The sequence below is a fragment of the Crocodylus siamensis genome, chromosome 3 (assembly GCF_052110815.1).
Source record: "Crocodylus siamensis isolate JL-2025a chromosome 3, ASM5211081v1, whole genome shotgun sequence".
Classification (NCBI taxonomy): Eukaryota; Metazoa; Chordata; order Crocodylia; family Crocodylidae; genus Crocodylus; species Crocodylus siamensis.
Window position 1 is genome coordinate 166014768 of NC_143397.1, and position 19670 is coordinate 166034437.

Below are 19670 nucleotides of genomic sequence, written 5' to 3' on the forward strand. Positions count from 1 at the left end.
TTCAGACGCTTGCCCATAACTACAAGGAATGATATCCAAAATGCCATGACCACCCTATAAAATGGTATGGGTCAGTGCAGGGGAAACAAAGATATTTGTTTTTTAACATATTAAAATGTGGAGAAGTAATGCTTACCCATGGATCTGAGCATTAATTTTTGAAATTTTTGCTGGAAGTTACTATAGAAATGCAACTTGTTTATTGTAAGTTAGACATGGAATATGTTTTGTATTTTAGAAGGAAACGTGGATTTCAAAGAAGTATTACAACATCTATATCTTTCTTTTGACCTTTCTTATTGATGGAAAAAAGCAAGAATTTGGTATGGACACATAAGGACAGTTTCAAAACCTCTTTCAAACATTTTTAAATTTGTTTTCTGCTTTGAGTTTTTAGTAAGTCATGTAGAAGCAATAGCTAAGTGAATACGACATTGTCTTTTGTCTTTAGAGTATGTTCAAAATTTTTCCCATAAGAGAAAGGATAGGGAGCAGATTATCTGTCAAAATTGCCTTGTAGAAAGGAAAACATATATTTAAAAATTTATGTTTACTCCCTCTGACCAGTGCAGCAGTTTCAATTTACTGTCCTTTTAACCCAGGTTATTTGTAATGAAAGAAGTAATACAATCTTTCACTATTTGTAATGAATCTTTGAAAAATGAAATATTTCATTATTTGTAATCTTTCATTTTTTGTACTGAAAGATTGATTCCCACTTCTCCAACCTCTCCATCTCTGGAAGTGTTGACTATTCTAGTCTTTGTCAGATGACTGAGGCATCTGATAGATATTCATTTAGACATGTGATAGGATCTGATCCCCAACTCCAGAAGCTGGGCCTTCTACTATGCCACACGTGCAAGGCAAGATGCATGATTCTGGAATTGGATCAGATCCTAATCACATGCTACTTGCTAGGAGGATGTGATCATGATCCTGTGCTCTCCCTGTGCTGGCAAGTTGAAAATGGGCTGCTTTACAAATAGTTATCATTGACAGGTGGGGGGGACCATACCAGTGCTAGCTCAAGCCCTGGTGTGGTTTTGGAGCTATATGACAGTTAGCTCATCGTTGGCTGGGGGGATCCACACCAAGGCTGGTTCCAGGTCTGGTGTAATCCTAACCCTTTCCACCTGGTTCAATTTAAGGTGTGATGGAAACCAGCCACAAAAATACTGCACTTTTTTGTATATTTTTTTGGCTATTTTCCCTTTCTGTAGCACCATTAATTCCCTAAACATGTTGCAACATTACTATTTAAGTTGCATTTAATAGTCTTAAGTGTAGCATTTGCCAGGGACTTTGGTGATAGAAATACTGTAAAGTTTCTTAAAGTTTAAAGCTGACATTTGTGCATTTTGAAAAATTTAAGAAAATATTTAAAAGGGAAAGCTTATATCACAGGAATAACAAGGAGTAATGGCCACAAGTTGTTGGAGAGTAGGTTTAGATTAGACATCCGTAAGAACTACTTCACAGTCAGGGCAGCAAGGATCTGGAACCAACTTCCAAGGGAAGTGGTACTGGCTCCTACCTCGGGGGTCTTTAAGAAGAGTCTTGATGCCTAGCTGGCTGAAGTCATTTAAGCCCAATTTTTCTCCTGCCCAGGCAGGGGGTCAGACTTGAAGTTCTACAAGGTCCCTTCCGACCCTACTTCTATGATTCTATGATTGATACAAGTCAGTGGGATTTCATAATTGAACTGCTATATTTGAAAACTTATTACAATTATGCTGTACACATGCAAGTGAATGCTAATCCCCAAGGTGAATCCATAAATAGTGTAAAGCTGCTTGGATGTAAAAGCCTTTTTTCTGTTTACCAGACTTTTACAAATGTCTATGCTTGGATGATTGGAAACATTGCTTCAGCTTTTTGTCATTTCCCTCACCTGTACACATTGTAATGTTTTTGTCTTCTAGGACATACAGGACGGTTATTAAAATCCCTATGCTTCACCAGTCTGTCATTCCTGCTGCTGCACATAATCTTCCAGATCACAATAAACAGTCTTGAAGCTGGAAAAAAAATTGAACCCAATTTTAACTGTGAGTACCCTTTCTCTGTTTGTTCAAGCAATTTGTCAAATGAACCACTGGTTAAAATGGGAGGGGCCTGAGGGCTGGACTTTGCCATCTTATTTGCTTGGAATTCCCTTCTTCCTTCCTCAGAAAAAATCTGGGTTTTTCTCCTTAAAATGAGAAAATCTGGATTTTATTGCATTTTTCCATGGTGAATGAAAAACCCGAATTCCTAGTGATGACTTTAATCAACTGGACTTCAACCTAGCCATCATTACTCCTTTTTTATGTGTATCATGGTAGAAGTGAGGCTTGAGGTAGAATGTATTAGGTGGAGCATAGGCTGCCTTATTTGACTAGTCCCAGAAAGATATTTCATAGAATCAGAGAAGTAGGGCTGGAAGGGACCTCCAGAGGTCATCCAGTCCAATCTCCTGCATGAGGCAGAATCATCTCTATCTAAGCCATCCTATACAAATCTGTTGCCTAATCTAGCAAAACTGCACAAACAGCCCTGACACAACCACAAGACACAATACTCTAACCAGCTGCAGGTAAAGCAGGGGACCATGGTAGCCAAAGTTCTGCTATGGCAAAGGTTGTTCCATTGGAAAAAGATGTAGAAAAAAATGTGTAAAGACAGTTGTTGAAGGAATGGACAAACAAAGTAGCAAAGCTGATGATGTAGAGCAAATGAGATTATACAAATAAAATACATATTATGTAATGGCACTATAAATATGCATTGCATATAACAGGTAAATACAGTTCCTGCCCCAGACAGTTATTCTTGGTCCCTGTTCTGAGTCCTTACTCTTATTAATGAGGTAGAATACATACATCAGTCGGATATCAGATCGGTACCAATATGAAGAAAATTGTCTAAATCGGGTATCAGCCCTATGGGGCCAATAATTGGCCAGTAAAAGCCCCTGCTGTGCACAGCTGCAGTGCAGCATGGGACAGAGACAGCAGCATGAAGAACTGCCTCCAGCTGGTAAGTCAGAAGGTTGGGGAGGGAAAGGGCAGTGAGGAAGGGGGCAGGGACAGGCACTGCCCAGCTGGGGAGGTGGGGGGACAGAGTCATGGCTCATGGGGTGGGATCAGCTCCCTCCCCTGCTGAGGGCAGGGACCAGGGGGGCATGTGCCCCCAGATCTGCACAGCTCAGGGTGGGTGGCAGCTGCGGGGTGGCATGGGGCAGGTGTTGCATGGGGCTCTTCTCACCAGGGGCTGGGCTTAGAGCAGGCTCTGGCAGTGCTGGGAGGAGGCTGCAGCTACCCTAAGTTTTGCCACAGCTCCACTCCCAACTTTGCACTGACCCCCGCCCCAGTGCCTGACGCAGCCCCAGTTCAATGCCCTGCCTTTACCCAAGCACCAGGAAAAGCTGCAGCTGTGTTAGGCAGCGGCACTGGGCTGGGAACAGGGCTGTCACCCCCTCCCAGATTGGCTGGAGCCTGCTTCACATGGGTAATGGGTGCTTCTTGAGTCAGGGGGGGCATATGCACCTGCTGTGCATCGGCACTGTTGCTCTGAGCCCAGCCCCTGGTGAGAACAGCTCCTCACAGTGCTGGCTCTGGCTCCACCCTTCAGCTGCCACCCATCCTGTGCCATACAGAACCAGGGGCACATGCCCCCCCCCACTCTCCCACGGCGCAAGCAGCAGTGGGAGCTGCCCCCATCCCACAAGCTGCACCTCCTTCTTTCGGGCCCCTCCCCCCCGGCTGGACAACACCTGTCCCCTCCGTCACCACAGCGGGCCTTAATCTGCGCCCCCCCATGCCTCCTCTTCCCCCTCTCCTTCCACCACACCAGACTTAACCACCTGGTGGCAGCTGTATGGGGTATCAGGTTGGTATCAGGTCCCACAATTAGTGCACCCCTATATATTATTATTAAGCACTGTATTGTATAGCAGAAGTACATGTACTCTGGGCCAACTGCACAGGCAGTCCACACTGGCTCTAGGATAGAGGTAGAATTCCATAGAACTCTTCAGGTCCTGTATACAATAGTCTAAGTTAACATCAGTTTAACTGATGAATGAGAGGAGGGTAAACAGATTTCTTTTCCAGTTTTGAAGCTAATCTAATTCAATGTGGTCATGTGCCAAAATGTTTGCCAAGAGATCTCTTTCCGGTATTTTTTTTTTCTCCTTTCTCCTCCCTACTGAGTTACAAACTGTTGGAAATACTGTCAGGGTAGGTAATGGAAAACTTTGCAAAACTTTTAAACTCTGGGAAGAATGAAAACTGTCATTGCTTAAAGAGTTAACTTGTACAGTAACAATTTAAGTAAACTAAAACCCACCTCTTTAAGTAAGTATAGTATCACATGTATATTTGGTATTTGCCTTGGTTAAAAAGTCAAATTAAAGTTGTGTAGATACAGAAAGTTGTATTTTCTGAAATTGTGCTCTATATCTCAGGCATTTGTAAATCAAAACTAAATGCCGCAGATGGTTTAGTCTTTGCAACTGTAGGTAGTGTTCCTGTTTATGGACCACCAAGTATCGGGATATCTAGTTTTTCCATTTTATTATTGTAACCACTCATTTTAAAGCTCATACACTTTCACTGCAGCACAGCTACAAACAGCATCTTCTGGAGTATTTAATACCTATGTTGTTGAAACAACAGTAGCATTTAGAAATACTGAATTATTGGAGGGTTCTTTTTCCCTAGAGTCTTGTGACTGTTACCTGGCACTAATAAAATTTTGTCTGTAAAAACTCCACATTTAGCTTAATACCAAATTTCTGGTTTGTTAAAGACTGCATTGTGCAGATTTGACAGTTAATACCTCACTCATTTTTTTTTTAAACAGTTCATATGAGTATATGAGGAAATAGATACAGCAGACACAAGCTCTGTAAATCTTCCCAAAATATCTGTTGTGCTGCCTATTAAAATATTTTTATTCAGTCAAAGTATACTATTAAAAGAAATACCAACCAGGTTTCAGTTATGACATTAAATATATTACAAAATCTTTCTTTGATGTAGTAGTAGTAGTATTGCTACAATAGTGATATTTCTTTATTAATCATTTTTGTCAGTTTGTACTGTTATTGAAATAAAATAACGATTATTAGATTAGTTGAACGACTCATGGTCATAGAATTTGTAATCCTAAAAAATTAAAAGGCAGCATGTATAAATTCAGAAAGCACATTAAGGATTTAATTCCCTACAATATACCATATTTGCTTGTGTACAACATACCCCAAAATAAGAGATGGACCTTGTTTTTGAAGGGTAAAATGAAGAATAAATCCTTTCCTTGTAATGAGCAACTTTGTAACAACATTGAGCCTGTTCATTGTGTTCTTCCTCTGAATCATGTGCAGTTACTTTTATTTTGCCTGGCAGAAACTCAAGTCACTGAAACTGCTGTTACCATACTTTTCACCCTTATAATGCACATCTCAATTTCCAGTAGCTGCTTTATAAACAGATGTGTGTTTGTGCAATAAAGCATGTCATTTTATGATACTTTCTCAAATCCAGGGTTAGCTGTATTAAGCAATGCTTTCTACCACTCCTGTTTGAAGATTTCCAATTTAATATGATCTCATTTCAGCCTTCTTTTTGACCTTCCTTTGGGTTTCTATCTCAGTTTCTCTCCCATGAAAAATATGGAAAGCAGTATATTGTCAGATATAATACAGTCTGTTTTGGTGACTGTGGCATGAATAACTATCACCACTAAGCATTGGAAGTATTTTTCCCCTTAAGTACTTTTAAATTTCTTATGGACCTAGTACAAATGTGTTTTATTTAGAATATTACTGATGTATCTCAGAAATTCTTATTTCTATATTAGGAATCTACAATATTCAACATAAATAAATTCAGTATCTCTACTGAGCATTCAAACACTATCATACGAGGACTAAGGAAAGGAGTCACAGCTTCTTAGTATTTTCCTTTTGGGAATTTATTTTTGCCTACTGGGAATTCCTGTTGGATTACACTAGTTTGATTTAATACTGTAAATCTTTAACATCTGGCATGTTTTTGTTTGATTTATTATTCTACCGGGGGAAAACGGCCTTATATTTTCTCTACTACAGTACCTTAAACTCTACTAATCAAAAAGATTACCTGAAACATTGTAGTGCAAATGAGACAGTTGGATAGAAATGAATTTTCCAAATATCTGAGTATTGCCTAAAATTTTTTTCTGCCCTGTTTCCAAAATCTCCCAAGTGGCAGGGGTCAAGGCTGTATTCATGTCATTTTAGGAATTCCTGCCCCAATACTTCTGGGTAGAATTTGAGCACTAATCAGATATTTTTATTTTTTATATTCAAAGCATAACTGTATTTTCTAGAAGTATTTATTTTATTAACAGACCTACTGGTTAGTAGCTGAACCCTACATTGTGCTCTTGAAAAACTGCTTGGCTTATCTGTAGAAAAGGCCTCTCCATTTGTCAGAGAACAGACTGATTATTTTCAGTATTATTCAAAAAAACTCTCATAGCTTCTGAATATGAGACTTTTTACTATCTCCATCTGCTTTGAACATTTTATTTTTAATTTCTAAACTAAGTGTTCAATGACTTGTCTACCTTTTTTCCTGACTAAGTCAGATTTGAGACGTTCTTTTTTAACTTTATTTCCTTGTCCTCATTTCTTCATTCACTTGTTTTAATTTTTGAGGTGCAGAGATCTGAAGCTATATACGCTGCCCAAAATTTTCCTTGTATTGGTAGAATAGAAGCTTAAAGGAATCTTGTTAAACATGTTTGTCCTAAAGTTTAATTAAGTGAGCTTTAAAAAAATATTATGTTATAATATATGGGGTATACCTCGCTTATTGTAAGGGTCACATTTATGCTATTTCTGTATATTGAACTCTTGGTCTCAGGACAGAAATTACCATGATATAAGTGAAATTACTCATAAGTGATTGAAAACTGGCTCAGATATGTAACACAACACAAGTTCAGTGCACCTCAACCACTTTCAAAATGACCAAAACCAGTTTAAGATAAACCTGGATGGATGTAATGTCAAATTTAACAGATTTGGTTAAATCGGCTTCTTGTCCCAGATCCCCTCTAGTTTCAAGTTGACTCAAGCATCCCAGCATGCTTTGCATCTCCCACACAAACCCCTCTCATAGGGTAGGTGAACTAGCCTTGGCCCAAGCGCTCTCCTCCACCCATGCAAGGAGGGTTGTTCTAGTGCCCCCTGGCTTCTAACCTGGGCCACTGCAGGCATGTGGCTGCATTTCTGGAATCAGAAGTGAATGTCTGTTTGCTTGCTTATTGGTTCAGTCTATGCAGCTTGGATTAACCTGCAAAGATTGAATCACTTCAGCCTTGGGCTTTTTGACTATCTGTACTTAGCCCTAATCTTGGTCAAAGACTAAGAGTAAAATACAGCCCTTAAATATGCATGAAAAATAATCCACATGTCATCACTAAGAAGCTGTCAGGTTGTTGCTGGGGGGTTTTTAATACCCATTATTTCCTGGTAAACTAGTAGGCTGCATCCAGATGAGCGCAGCCATGAGGTATGTGGCATCACAGACCCATCTGTGGCACCACACTTTTAGGCATTTCCTGCCCAAAACCAGAGTACAGCCAGGCTCACAGCAGGCTACAGGACTCCAGGGAAGGCTGCTGGGGCCAGTACAGTTGCTGGCCTCAGCCTTCCCTACCCTACCTGAGGTAACTGTCATGTGCCAGAGGGTGTGTGGCGCAGGCATTCCCCAGGGACAGCTAGCAGTGGCACAAGGCATGCCACTGCTAGTTATCCCTGGGGCCCTGGGGAACCAAATATCTATGCTTATCTGGATACAGATGTAAAGTTTAATCAGAAGACTCTTTGGAATCAAAATTCAAAGTTCACTTTGGAACTCAATCCTGCACTGTATATCTTTCACCCTGTGTTGTCAATGAAAATATTTATACTCATAATATAATCTATTAAAATATCAAGTGACATATAAGATCAGATCCTCAAAAGGATTTATACAGGTCACTATTATTAATGGCTCATCTCCATTTTAATTAGATTTCAGTATCAAAATACCTTTGAATATTTGGATAGTAGACTTAAATTATATTCTGATCAAGATAGTTTTTTGCAGATATCTGCGGTTATTTAACTGGGAAGATCATTATTTTTGTTCTTCAGCTCCAGGGTTGGATAAAATGGTTTCTTGCATGGCTTTTCATCTCCAAAAGCAGGAGCTGAGCACAAGAAAAGCACACATTGGCTGTCTGCTGTGCTCTCTCTCTCCACCCCTGATGGAACACAGTTGCCAGACTGAGCAAAAAACAGTGTCATGCCCCCCCTGATTGGAGAGCATGCTACTGTGTGCTATTATGGTGATTTTGAAGTGCCCTGGGAGGAGGCAGCATATCTATCCATTGCCTAAAGCACTCAAAATTGGAGCAGAATTTAGTGCATTTTAAATGTAAGTCTGTCCATACCCTTTGTATTCCAGTGAGCTTAAAAAAGTTAAAAAATGAAAAGACTTGAGAAATAACAGCCTGGAAGAAAACTTTAAAGATATGGGATCTTTTAATTTTTTATTTAAATTAACCATTTCTTTAACTTCAGCTTAATGTTGCAGCAATGTTGACATAATTATTATATAGTAGTGTAAAAAAATAGCAAACAGGATAGTTATTTGCTGTAAGATGATTATGAGACATGGTTGTATACATGCAAATATAGTCAACTGTATAAGATACTTGAAAGGTGTATAATTGTACAATAGAAATTTCAGACATACCATAATATAATCAGTTTCCAAAAGTGTGTGGGTTGTAGTTTAACTTCACTAATTATGCAGATATCCTGTAGTAAACCTTAAGTCGTGCAAAGGTGTTGAACAGTAATTTTTAGGTCAGGGAAGGTTATTCACTGGCAGACAATTTGGTCTTTGAACAGAAGTTAATTGTAGTCTGAATTAAGGGAGAATTATTTTCAGCACAGTTTCACCCGTCTTAACTTTAAACAACCAGGAAATTTATGACTGAGGAAACAGAAGCTTCCAAAATTGCTTTTTAAGCATATGTCATTGGTTCTGTTTAATTTCCTCCTGACTGTTATTGCGTAGCAGCTCAGAAAGTGAGTATGCATTGTATTTTTAGTATTGCAATAATAGCTATTTTATTTCCAGTCATGTGCTACCATGTGTAAATCAAGCTGTATTTTAAATGCTAATTTTCAGCTGCTATATATTGTAAGTTCTGAACATTGTATCTATATTCTGTCTTTGTCATTTGTATAGCTGCTTTTCAAACATTCTGAATTAATGAAAGCTAAAAATTATTTAAATGTTTTTATATGCTTTGTACTGTACAGACAGACCATTTTGCCAACAGGAAAATACTCACCTTTATGATGATATGAGTGACAAAGCATTCATTGCTCATGAACACAGCCAGGTGTCAGTTTTCTATAAAAACTGTATTTCATCTTTTTGCAAGGCACCAGGGAGATCACCAGGGAGATTATACTGTATAATTTGAAGTTATCCGTTTCATCTCGATTAAGTCTCTCAGCCAAATTTACACCTGATGCACCATATGCTATGTTGTACTATTGATCTGATTTGTGAGGCAGAAACTCTTGACTTGTGTAGCAATGATGATAATGAGAAAAGGCTGATATTCTCAATCTGATATCCTTCTAACAGTGGATCACGAAGTGAAATTCTATAACTACATTTACTTTAAGTATTTGCATGGAAGTGTATATGCCACCTGAGCTATACTGTGAAGAACTATTGGCAAGACTGTTTTTCTGTGAATGAAAACCAGAGTTGTCTTTGAGAGAGAATCTCACTGTAGAAAGTACAGAACAATTTCCCACCATTTTTCTACAGTTCATCTTCAATAAAACTGAAACAAAAATAAGGCAGAAAGGCAAATTAGTGTGAAGAAGAAATCAAACAAAAAGAGGGCAATATTTTGTTGATTTATGAAGTATCATCTGTGATTTGTGGCATATTTGAAAAGAGGAGAATTAGAGTCTCATAAACAACCACACCATCACATATCTCATTCCTAGATTTTAATCTTTCCATGGTCAAATTAGAACAAACATGTAGTATACAGTAGGATGCAGAGTAGTGTAATATATTAAAGTGGATTAATCAAATTCTAGGCAAGTAATGTTTTCATTTTGAATTTGCTCTCATATTTTAGCACTGCTGTACTGTTTATCAATTAGAAGTTATATTTTTGTATATTAATTATGCATGTCACAGATGGTTATTTCCCCCTCTTATAAACAATAAATACTTCTGTCAATTTCTGCTTTCTTTAGTTCTATGTAATGTCTTTATTAAGCGCACATTATTATGGAATCCTCCTGAATTTTTGTAGGAAATGTTAATAATGCGAGAGCTGTAAAGAAGCCTTGTTTACACAACTGGTTTAGATGGAGTCCAGGCTGCGGAAGGTACGTGGTATGTAATCAAGTGGCTCAAATAAACAAATGGTCCAGTCAACGAAAAGTTTCATTTTCACAGTTTTGGAGTTGTGGCAGCTGGGTGGGCTCCCATGGATTCAACATCTCATGAATATAAGGATCTGAAAGGCTGAGTTGTAGGACATTCTACTAACCAGCACAGAATAGAAAGTCCTGTGTTGCCACATTACTTAAAATGAAAAGCTATCCTCCATTCTGAGGGATCAGATGAACTTATTTAAAAAGGGTCCTAATACCCACAAGAAAGGAAGCAGCCTAAATTGGCATAAGGCCAATTTTTGCTTTGTTACAGACATACATTCAACTTAGTTACATATACTATACTTGTCTGAATTCAAGACAAGCCCCCCCCCCCATTTAATCCCCATATCTTGGATTTGAAAAGGGGGAGGGGCAGGCAGCTGCTGCAGCTGATGTCTGCCCCCCAATAGCATTGCTCCAGCTCCCTGCACACTACTGTACCATCTTACATCCCGTCAGCTCCCTCACTGTCTCTCCCCTTAATATGAAAGCCTAGGTGCCACCTCTGCACCCACAGCCTCTGTGCCCCTGCTTGTCTCCCCCTGCTGCTTACCCTGTTGCTTTTGCTTACATATTAAAATTAAAATTTTATTTTTAGCTTTTGGTTTATTAAACCAATTGAAGTTAATTTCAAAATTGCCATTTACTTCAAGGGAAACAGGGTTTTAGGTATGTCAAACCTGTAATCTTGGTGTTGGCTGTAATTTATAAGATCTTCCTAATAATACCACTTCAGCAAAATTAGATTTGATTGTCAGATATCTCCATATTATGATTTACATGAAGATTATTTTTCTTAAAACCCAGCACTGTTTTCACAGCACCTTTATTGCTAAGAATGAAAAAAAAAGACTATTATCTATATAAGTGAAACCACAACATTTTATTTGTTAGTAGATAATAAGAATGATTTTATCTTAGTCATACATGATGGTTTCCAGGAAACTGATTACACACTTAAAAACTTGGCTTCCAAATGAAAAATCAGAACTAAAGTTTCTTTCAGTTCCTGCCAGATGTAATGTCTGAATCAATACTAAAGCAGGATATGAGAGGCAAGTGTACTTTGTTTGCCCTTTGCATAAACAATATAACACATCTGTCATGCTTATGGTTCATACCCAGCATAAAAATGTTTCCTTAAAATTCACACAGGAAAGCCCACCAAATATGTGAAACAGAGAAATCCAATTTCATGTTTTTAAAAATGTGGAAATAATTTTAAAGCATTAAACTTCCCTCTTTTATTTCAGTACAACTATAATATTTTTCTAGAGACTAAATATGAATTAGAGTTCAGTTTCTGTCCATGCACAATATATGGATTGCTGAATTTTATGTCATACCACATTCCTTCAGAGGCTTGCTTAAAGGAATCAATAAACTGAACACCAGAGGAATTATAAGAATACTTTAGACTATAAGCAGAAAGTTTATAATCGGTGAGAGTGATAATATGTCAAAAATATTCCATACTAACCATAAATAAAATATATAGTAATCATATTTTGATTAAATCTTATAAGAAGTTGGGGAATATATGTATTATCATTTCAAATCCAATGACCAATGGGTGAACCTGATTTCTAAACATGAAGAATATCAGAAAAACCTGTTACCAGCTATATAGTTTAAAATCTGAAAGCCCTGTATGATTCTATGGTTGCATTTTACTCCAGCCAATGGTTAAAGACAGAATGCAAGCAAGACTTTTATTAATTTTTTCTTGGTTTGGGGGCATACTTTCAAAACAATGTGTCTCCTAAAGAAACAAAGGATCACTATGAACGGGGGGAAACAAATTACTTCAGAACTGACCAAGTGACATTTCATATGACATCCAAATGAAAGGTCTTTATTGTAGAACTTCTTTGTAAGCAGTGTTCAAGGTGTTTCCTGTTGGTGCCAGTATATGCAACCCGCTTCAATCATCAACTCTGGAGCAAGCCACATATAACTGCCTGTGTGAAAAGCATTGTTCCCTTAAATAGTCACTAGAAGCCTCCAGAAGGGTCAAATGAAAAATAATCCACCTATAATTTTCTTTGGGTAGTATTCAGTAATTTTGGAAGGTTTAGAGTAGATAGGACCAGCCGTTCTCAAGTTATAAGTGAACATACATAGACATACACTTCATTTTATAATAATGACAGTTGAACTGAATTCACTACATTCAAAATGGAGTGGTACCAGTTTGTTATTTAAGAAGTGAAGTAATCCCAGTCACTGGAAGGTCCAAAAAGGGTCTAGTGAAAAATAACCCATCTATAATTGTCCTCAGATGGTATTCAGTGATTTTGGGAGGCTTAGAATAGATAGGACCAGCCATTTTTGAGTTATAAGTGAACAGACAGACAGAAGTACACTTCATTTTATATAAAATCTATCTATCTATCTATCTAGAGTAGATAGATAGATATGGCTTGAATCCTTTTGTTGGTTGGTAGTGCCACTGGTGATGGTGAGTAGCAGGTTTCAACATTTCAGTGGAGATACTTACTTTTCAAGAACCCCAGATTTGGGAGTTTATGAATAATGCGGTGGTTCATGAAAAACAGCTATGTTCCTACCTCCAATGTGAAGAGCCATCAAAGGACTAAAATTACACTAAGAACAGAGTTGACATGCCAGATGTAGCTTTTAATGGCCCTCCAATTTTTGCTTCCACCTGTAGGGTATAGTGGTCTACTATATATTACTATATATTAGTAATTGCACACAGTTGTGATATAAAATTTATGAGAATACGAGATCTAGTGTTGTAATTTTTATTTCTAAACCTGGGTTTCTTTCTGTTTTATACAAGAGGATTTTGCACAGTCAGGTAGACTAGGGACTCTCCCATACTATAACTACCATCCCACAGGTGTATAGTACAGGAAGAGTAAACAAATATTGGAAGTTAGAATATAATGACCATTCCAGATTCACTGTACATGCATTCCAAGAATTTCTTCACCTTTATCTATTTCTTTTATAATCAGTTTTTAGATGTATGTTCTTTATCAAAAGATAGTAAGAAACAGGGATGTTAGCAAGTGGTGATGTGGTGAGGGTGGTAAATAATGCCCTTTAAAGTGGTATCAAGGTACATATAGTCACACTTTTCTCCTTCTGTCTTTCTCTTTCTCTGTCTCTGTCTCTCAATGGCTTCATTCATTACAGAAGAGTTTTCCGTGACTATTAAGCTTTACTACTGAGCAGTGACCTGCACTATTTCAGTAACCAGGCAGCTCAAGTTACCCAATTAGCTATTACAAGCTAAGCAAGAGGTACATTTCAGTATTGTTGTTTAACTAGTAGAATCAAATTTCATAAAACTGGCCAAATTTTAAAAAGTAAAACTATCAGCAGAAAGAAAGATTGTCTTTCATAATGCAACAGGTGATTACATAGTTTCTTACCCTTAGCTGTAAATATATGCTTCAGAAAGTTAGAAATAAGAAAATGATAAGATTACATGCAGTTTAATATCGCAAGTCTTAAATTAAAAGAAAGGAAAAGAAGTAGACTTTATAATCATAGAGGGGATAACTTTAACATAGTCTGCTGAAATATTTGGCTTATTTGTCATATCCTGGAAAATGTTTACATGAGAGCTTTATTGAGCAGTAGAGCAAATTACTGCATAGTAAGCATCACTGTCTACATGTACAGACTGTTACTGCAAGTAGCATATTAATTGCTGAGTAATTACTGTGCTGCCAGGTAGATGGCTAACTTGGCAGCAGAGGGTGGGAGATTGCTCCCTGCCACCAGGAACTGTCTGCTGCTGGGGCCGGCTTTGCCATTGGAGCCCAGGCAGGGACAGTATCCTCCTGCTCCGATAGCAGGAAGTTCCTGGCCCCCACTTTGCAATTGTGATCATGGGGTGGGAGCTAGGAGATTTCTCCTTGCCCAGGGAGAGTTCACCACCCAGTCTGGGTCAGACTTCCCGCAAGCAGACTTCCCTGCATAGCCAGGGGCTAGCTGGGAACCGTCCTGGTCTGGGGAAGGTCTTAGCCCAGATCCACTGTTGAGCAGCAATCCCTGGACTGGGCAATTGAGGCATGGGGCTAGATGCCCCACTGGCAGATCAAGGCAGGGAGCTGGGACCTGCCCGTCCCCTGCAGTTTTTCCAAGCCCTGTGCCTTGATTGCTTGATTGGGGCACAGGTCTGGGAAAAATCTGTGGGGCTGGGACCTTCCTCTGACCAGGACAGTTCCCAGCCAGCCCCAGGCTGAGTAGGGAAGTCTGCACATGCAGCCTGGAGTTGGCTGGGGACAGTCTGAAATGGGACAGTCCCCAGCCAGCTCCAGGCTGCATGTGCAGACTTTCCCATGCAGTCTGGGGCTGGCTGAGAACTGTCCTAGTCAGGGGCAGGTTCTAGCCAGTTCCAGGCTGGGCAGGGAACTCTCCCTATGCAGGGAGCTCCCTGCCTCAGCTCTGCAATCTTCCAGCCCCCACTCCACAATTTGCGGAGCAGGGGCAGGAATCTATCTCCCAGCCCTCGTTCTGTGATTGCAGAGTGGGGGGCAGGGAGACACTGCCTCCACCTGGGCTGCAGTGGCAGACCCTGCCCTGGCAGCATGCAGCTCCTGGGGGCAGCGAGTAATCTGGCCCTGCTATCTGGTCATCAGCTGTCTACATGCGCCTTGCTGTGTAGTAATTACTCAGCAGTTCATTTGCTACTTGCATTTGCAGGTAGCAAATTAACTGCCGAGCAGAGCAAATTACTGTGCAGTATGGGTCTGTATATGTACACAGTAATGCTTACAATGCGGTAATTTCCTGTACTGTGCAGTAAGGCATCTTGTGTAGATGTGTTCTCTGTGTAACTTATATCCCCAGTGTGGATCTGTCAATCAGGAAAAAATGGTGCATTGAACATACAGTTTTTCTCTCTTCCCTGGGTTAAGCCTGGGCTGCAGTCCAAGAAATGAAGGTTGAAAAGATTGTGTGTGCATGTGGTTACGTGCTTATGCACATGTGTGTGTACACATGCATATACACCCCCCACTCCCCCCAACAATCTGCAACCAACGGGGAGAGCTGGAACTCCATCCCTGGCACATTTTTCCTTAAGTATCAGTGTAAACATTAATGGAGATGAAAGTTTTCAGCTCCATGGATTTAGCAAAACTAGGAGAAGGAATCTTCTAGAATTAGAAGCACCAAACTGCAAGTAGAGTAAGCCTTTGTATTTGCCTTGATACACCAACCCTCAGTCAGGTGTGAACCAGTTTAGGGAGTCTCTTACTGCCGTATAAGCTTGAGTCAGGATTTTGTCCAAAGGAATTTTTCCTGCTAGAACTGAATAAGGTTTGTAGGAGTAGGCCCTGTGCAGTTTTTCTGTTATTGTATACTAATTTAATAGATTTCATAGACATTAGGGCTGGAAGGGAGCTCGCAAGATCATTGGGTCCAGCCCTCTACTCAAAGGGCAGGCAGTTAGCGGGGTCAAATGATCCCAGCAGGATAGGCATCCAAGTGTTTCCTAAAGGAATCCAGAGTAGGTGCCTGCATCACCTCTGGGGGGAGTCTATTCTAGGCCCTGGGGACTCAGACAATAAAGAAGTTTTTCCTTATGTCCAGCTTAAAATGGTCTTCCAAGGGTGTGTGGCTGTTGGACCTAGTCTTCCCATGGGGTACCCTGGTGAACAGATGTTCTCCCAGTTCCTGGTGCACACCCCTTAAATACTTTATAGGCTGCCAAGTCACAATTGTTTCATATGATCCTCAGGAAAGGACTTTTAACTAACAGAAATGTTCATTATATGTTGCATTTATATTCTGCTTAATTAATTTGCCCAGGCTTGAGAGTAAAACAAAAATATTCACATTGTTTCTGAAAAATATGCCTACAAGTTACACAAAGCATACAAAAAGTCTGTGTCCTGCAGTGTATTTTATAGTGGTTTTCTAAACAACTTTTCATTACTTCACTTTGTTCACTGGAATATTGACTAAATTCTTTAATGTATGAAAAATATCTAAGCAAGAAAGTTCATCACATGCACATCCCCTTAAAACAAAGCCAGAATGCTGATCCAATTCCATGGACATCTGGAAAAAGTCAAAGATGAGTTTCTGCATCTATCCTAGGTCGTTGTGGATAACAATAAGAAAATGATATCACACTTCCTTCTCATAGTTTTCTTCTTTTCCTGTCAATTAGGAGTTGGTGTTTATTTTTGAAATTATAGCAAAGCATGAAAGATTCTACAATGACAGCTGCATAAACTGACAAATATTGCTTAGACTATCAGAAGTGAAAAATTATTACCTATATTGGTATTTAAATGCCTGACTCAAAACAAGAGTAATAACATTTATTGCATAAAGGAAAAGATCAGTAGCACAAAGGCATAGCAGCACACTGACTCCTGCCATACTGATTGTGGCGGAATGATCAGCTGCTACTGTAACAATGTCTGCTTATGTGCCCCACTACAAAAACAGTGTCTGGGGCTGCTGCTTCAGTCACACCCCTCTCCCCCAGTTATGCTACTGCAATAACATCTTGGTAGCAAAGACATATCAGAAAATTGTCTGAATTCTCAGTCATTTTAATTTGAATACTAAGTATTAGCCAAATCATGAAGTTCAACTGAGTCCTTATCTTTTTCTTGGCAGAGTTATGTTGACTCTTTGCTAGTTTATTGCTCTATTTAAAACCAATTTAATTGTTAAGCAGTTGTTTAATTTAACAGATGGTTAATTGACTTGAAAGGCATGCAAAAGATGCATTGAGATTGATATTTCTAATTCTGTGCATACACCCGACGTAGTTACTTATTCTCTGAGCTCAAAGAAAAGACAATCTACAATAGTTGGCCTGTCCACCTAAAAGTTTAGTGTTCCCCAAAATGCATATGTTGTCATTTCTCTACTAAAGGTGTGATAGATATGGTCTTTAACTTTTGCATAGCAGTTTTATTGTTAAATCTGAAAGCGCTTTCCAAAAGTGGCTAACCATTTTTATCCTATTTGAGAGGTTTTGAAAGAAGGCACAGTTTAGTTAAATAGTTTGCCATTTACTCACTATCAGACCCTAGACAAAGCCAGTAGTGGAACCTTAGTCCTTTAGCAGATGTTATTTTCATCATGGAATGGGTACTGAGGAATCTTGTTACATGATGTAAATGTTGCCCAATGTGGCTGGTTTGACTACGTAAGGGCAGGCTGTCCTGAAGGCAAAAAACATGGTGCACAAACTTGCTCTGCTGACACTCATTTGTTAAGAGTGCTGGAGAGATGCTACCAAGGATTATCCAAGTCATCCCCCACCCTCCACCTACCCCATCCCAATAATCACCTGATTGGCAGGACTAGGCTAGGAAATCCTGTGGATCAACCTGTCTTGATTATCCCTGGAATAGGAAAGTCATACTTCCCCACTTCTTGTACATCTCAGTATGCACCCCCAACCGGTGGACAGAACTGGGGTCCCTTAGAGCAATGTATTCTGGGAGACTGGAGGACCTGGTAAAGTTATGGAACTCTATATAACATGCTGCAGTTTCAAGTTAAAGCACACTACAAACCAGCCACAAAGGTGTTCTACATTTAATATAACATCTTCAAGGCTGGTTCACCATATTTGCATCTAGTGCACCATTTTTATTGCATGATAAATTTCTTGTACATTTAGCAAAATACAATTTATTGTGTGATAAACATGTTAATTTGTAATAAATGCAGCGTCTGCCAGGGGCTTCTGTCTCCTTTTACAAGTCCATTGCCTTGTGTATTAAGTATGTTATATGTCTCTAAAATGGATAGATACTTAAAATAAGGCTACAGTAATTCTGCTAAGATTTGACAAGAAAATCTTGATATGTTGGACATTAAATATAACAATGGGAAATTAGAGAAATATTTTACTTGTCCCATTTTCCTCAGTTTAAGTTCTTTTGAGTGGCATTCTGCATGCAGTGGCTATATTCGCCTTCAGGTAGACCAGCTAACTGGGACTGTTCTGTGAAACCATGGAGCTGTAAATTTGCTATCATGCCTCTAAGTTTGCTTCTTATTGGGCTAGAAGCATAGGCAAACTGGTAAACTATAGTAAAAACTGATAATAGTTTGTGGTTTGTGTTTCTATGAATGACTGTAGTACAGAAAGCTGTTTTCATCTTGGAAACACAGTGGAGTTTTTGTGATTTATTTAATTCTTTGATAGGGGCCTCTAACTGAGGCACAGAAGTGGACTAATACTGCTCACAAAGGCTGGCTTCTATAATTTCATAAGGCTTTTGCTTTCCATTAAAAAAATTAATAAAAAATGTTCCCAGGAGCACAGGATTCAGTAGACATTCCAAAGCAAGTTCTCCTGTTATAAATCCAAAGAAGGTTTATGAGCTGCAAAGTTTGCATTATGAGAAAGGAACAGGGACTCTAGCAATTTCCAATTCCTGATGTTAAATCCATTCATATAAAAAGAAAATCACAGAAACCTGGCAGGAGAATCTAACTTCTTAGACTGTTTTACCTACCCATAAGGCCCACTCTTGTATATCACTCACTGCTGAACAGTGGACAATTAAGTAGTTACCATCAAAGTAATTGGAATACTTTGAAAATGACAGTGCAGAGCAGTGATTCTTAACCAGGGTGCCACAGCATCCTAGAGTGCCTTGAGATCCTTTAAAGGGTGTTGTAGGGTACCATACAATATTAGCACTGTTAGGTGAGCAAACATGATTCACACAATAAACCCAGAAATTTCAAGTAGGAATCCATGGTGTTAAAAATATTTAAATCTGTTGTGATCTTTCTGCAACAGAAAAAAAAAAGTGTAATATTTCTTGTAGTAAAAAAACAAGTGACAACCAAGAGCTTCCATTTTCAGAAGGGTGCCTTCAGTCTAATGAGGGGTTCTTTGAGTCTTAAAAGGTTGATAACTGCTGGTAAAGTAATGGTCTGCATTTTAAAAATGCAGTCCTCAGGAGCAATTGGCTTCCATTTTAAGCCTTCCCTCAGGCTGTGGTACTCCCTGAGATTAGAAACCTTCTGGGCAACTCAAGCTCAAAGTGATAATCTGCACCATTTTCAGAAAACATCTCAGGCTTAAATATGTTTGGGGATGTGTGTGTATGGGAAAAAGTTGTTAATTTATTCTGAATTCTGCTGCTGCATTTTAAAAAGACCTACATCCATATGCTGTGAGTCCTAGGACTTTATT

At 39.0% G+C, this 19670-nt stretch overlaps 1 protein-coding gene across 3 annotated transcripts in view; it reads left to right on the forward strand.

The window, feature by feature from the left end:
• Positions 1–19670, forward strand: part of PIEZO2 (piezo type mechanosensitive ion channel component 2) — a 503985-nt gene that overhangs the window by 188580 nt on the left and 295735 nt on the right. For all 3 annotated transcript variants that reach the window (XM_090039669.1, XM_090039670.1, XM_090039671.1), the window contains exon 3: positions 1926–2051. In XM_090039669.1, coding sequence (XP_089895795.1) covers positions 1926–2051 — 126 coding nt within the window. The remainder of the gene's footprint in view (positions 1–1925; positions 2052–19670) is intronic.